The sequence below is a fragment of the Trypanosoma conorhini genome (assembly GCF_003719485.1).
Source record: "Trypanosoma conorhini strain 025E chromosome Unknown Tco_14.4_contig_01294, whole genome shotgun sequence".
NCBI classification, from domain to species: Eukaryota; Euglenozoa; class Kinetoplastea; order Trypanosomatida; family Trypanosomatidae; genus Trypanosoma; species Trypanosoma conorhini.
This window is the reverse complement of record NW_021705399.1, coordinates 1-2,889: the sequence shown is the minus strand read 5'-3', so window position 1 is coordinate 2,889 and position 2,889 is coordinate 1. Positions and strand designations below refer to the sequence as shown.

At 62.8% G+C, this 2,889-nt stretch overlaps 2 protein-coding genes across 2 annotated transcripts, besides 1 other annotated feature; both read left to right on the top strand.

Moving 5' to 3' along the window:
* Window positions 1-291: 291 nt before the first annotated feature.
* Tco025E_09801 (mucin-associated surface protein (MASP)) lies at window positions 292-1,512 on the top strand (the record flags this gene model as incomplete). Its single annotated transcript, XM_029376608.1, has 1 exon — window positions 292-1,512. The coding sequence occupies one exon, from the start codon at window positions 292-294 to the stop codon at window positions 1,510-1,512; it is 1,221 nt and encodes a 406-aa protein (XP_029223258.1).
* A 561-nt stretch (window positions 1,513-2,073) lies between these two features.
* Window positions 2,074-2,102: a sequence feature (GA-rich).
* Window positions 2,103-2,162: 60 nt separating this feature from the next.
* Window positions 2,163-2,889, top strand: Tco025E_09800 (surface protease GP63; the record flags this gene model as incomplete). Its single annotated transcript, XM_029376607.1, has 1 exon — window positions 2,163-2,889. A coding segment is annotated over one exon (727 nt), but the record flags the coding sequence as incomplete, so codon positions are not given.

The window sequence follows — 2,889 nt, the reverse complement described above, 5'->3', positions numbered from 1 at the left end:
AAGGGCCCTTGAGCCCCGCTGCGGTGTGCGGTTTGCTGCTGCCTGTCTATCGAGAGGGCACATGCGGAGGAACGTGCACAAAACCGTCTCCTCCCTTTGCTGCTTTTTTCCCCTTAACGGGACGGCAATGCCTCGGCTGTTACTTCTTTCTCTGTTTGTGCGTGTTGGTTGAATGCACCCATTCCGCGGGCTGCTTATATCTGTGTGTGTGCTTGTCCTTTTTTTCTCTCTCTTTTTCTGCCCCTCGCTAGACGCTGTGCGTGCGTGTGTGCTGCGGTGGGAGGAGTGGCAATGGCCGGCCGTGCGCTGCTGTTGGTGTGCGTCCTCTGCGCGTTGTGCTGCGCCGCCGGCGGGGGCTGGGCGTGGGGGGAGGGCTACTGCAACGATGCGCAGTGGAAGTTTTTGAAGGCGGCTGGCCCCGATAAATGTTACACTGAACTTCTGCAGGAGTTCTGTGGCAATGAGACGGAGTTTGTGGCGCGAGCCATGAAGAATGCCACTGAGCTTGAGAAGGGCGTTTCGTGTGGTGCGGAGTTGCGGCGCCAAGCTGCCGTTGGTGATGATCAGGGTGGTGGCTCACGTGCCGGGACGGGTCACGGTGCTGCAGCGCCTCCGCAACCGGGTGGTGCTGCCAGCAGTCAGGCGCAAGAAGCCAATGGACAGGATGGCAAAGGCACTCTAGGGCCCGGTGCCGTATTGCCATCGGCACCGACTGCAGGGCAACCAGAGGCACCGCCGACACCACCAAAGCCGCCAACGCCAGCGCCAACTGAAGTGCCAGGGGAAGCAGGGAAGGAGATGGCATTGGGGAGGGCTCCTTCGAAGGAAAATGGTGTCAAGGAGAGTGTGCCCAGTGATAATAAAGCTGACGGCGGTGACGAGAAAGCTAAGCCCAAGGAAGCTGTGCCGGCCCCAGCTGACCCAAGTAATACACCGGGTGGAAGGGCAGTGGATGCAGCTCAACCCACTGCCCCTTCGGGCGGCGGTGGGACTTCAGGCGGACAGGCTGGAAAGGAGGCTGAGGCGATTGTCGAAGATTCTGCAGGGCCTGCCGCCGCGGCGGCCCCAGGAGCCCAACAGCAAGGTGTAGCTGCCGCTGGCACACCGACGAGCAGCGACAAGGAGCCGCCGCCCACAGCAGAGGACACCGCCACTGAGGTCAGTCGCCCAGCGACGACGACTGGCGGTGGCAGCAGCAGCACCGCGGTGCAGCCGCAGCCGGCGAGTTCCGTGGGGACAAACGAAGCTGGTCAGCGAGAACAGGAGCAGCCCACAGTCACCACCTCCAATCAGGAAACGGAAAGGAGTGGTGAGAGAGGAGAAGCCACTCAGCCGGCAGCGGGGGAGGCTCCTCATGCGTCGACCACCACCACCAACTCGACGAGTGCAGCGAAGGCGGCTTCCGGCGACAGCGACGGCAGCAGCGGCACCGCGGCGTCGCACTCCGCCTCCCCCCTTGCGCTGCTTCTTCTGCTTGCGAGTGCGGCCGCCGCTGCGGTGCTGGTCGCGTGAGAGACAGAGTGAGAGGGAGAAGGAAAGAGGGCGTGCGCACACAGCTCGCCCTTCCTTGTTTCTTTCACGTTCTTTTTGTTTCCCTGCACGGACTCTCTCGCTCTCACCGCACCCCACGAGGCACACACACATAATGTGCTCGTATATATACACAACTCCACTCATGCAGGCCCGTCGGCGCTCTTCCTCTTTTGCACCCGACGAGCCGCTGCCGTCCTGCTTGGCCGCATGGGTACAGCACCGTAACTGTTTTTATCCTTTTCTTTCGTTTGTTTGTTTCCATTGCTTTCAGTGGGCGACACCTCTTTTTCTCTCTCTTCCTGGATTGGGCTGTGCGGGAACAGAGAGAGAGAGATGGAGTGTGTGCTGGTTGTCCCACGTGTTGCTGCGCGTCCCCACTGCTCGGTGGACGCGCCCCCACGCTTCGGCTTCACTTCACGGGTTTGTTTTTGTTAAATTTCTTCGCTTGTGTTTGTGTGGTTTGGGTGGTGTGTGCCCGTTTCACAGCCTCAGCCGCTGACGTTTCCTCTCCGCATGCGCCGGCACCTCCTGTTTGACTGTCTCTCTCTCCCCTCCTCTTTCTCCTGTCCAAGTTGTCAGGCGCTCGTTGCTTGAACAGGTGAAGAAGCGTTTCTTTTTACGCACACGCCATGCTGCAATTTTCCCGTGCCCCGTCGCAGTGTGCGCGGCTGCTGGTGGTGATGGCGGTGGCGGCGGCGGTGTGTTGTGGCGGCGGCTGCCGTGCCGCCTCGCTGGCGTACCCCTGCACCTCCGACGCGGTGGTGCGCGGCATTGGCAGGTTGAAGTCTGCCGCTGTGGTGGTGAAGTCCGTCCCTGCGCCGGGAGACGCCCAGTCGGGGGAGTACGTTGTCCTGACGGGGCGCTGGGCGCCGATCCGCATCGCGGTGTCGACGGAGGACCTGAAGGAGACCAACAGGAAGTACTGCGGCTTTTCGAGGGGTTCCAAGCCGAATCTGCTGGGCGACAACTCCGCCGACTGCAGAAGTGATGCGCTGTCGTCCCAGCAGAGGAATGCGCTCGTCGGGGGCGTCGTCCCTGCCGCCGTCAAGCTGCACGCGGAGCGACTGCTGGTGCGGCCGCTGGAGGGGCCGCTGAAGGTGCCCGCATTTGCCGCTGACAGCGTTTGCGGCCAGTTCACAGTGCCCGCCGCCCACCGCACTGCGGGCGTTGACAGTGCCGACATGGTGCTCTACGTCGCCGCTGCGCCGGGCGGGGTGTGGGCGTTGCCGTGCGCCACGCTGGAGGACGGCCGCCCAATCGTCGGCGCCGTGAACTTGGCGCCGGCAAATTTGTTTCACGGGCGCCTCGCCACCCGCCATCGCCGCGCACGAAGATCGCCCACGCGCTCGGCTTCTC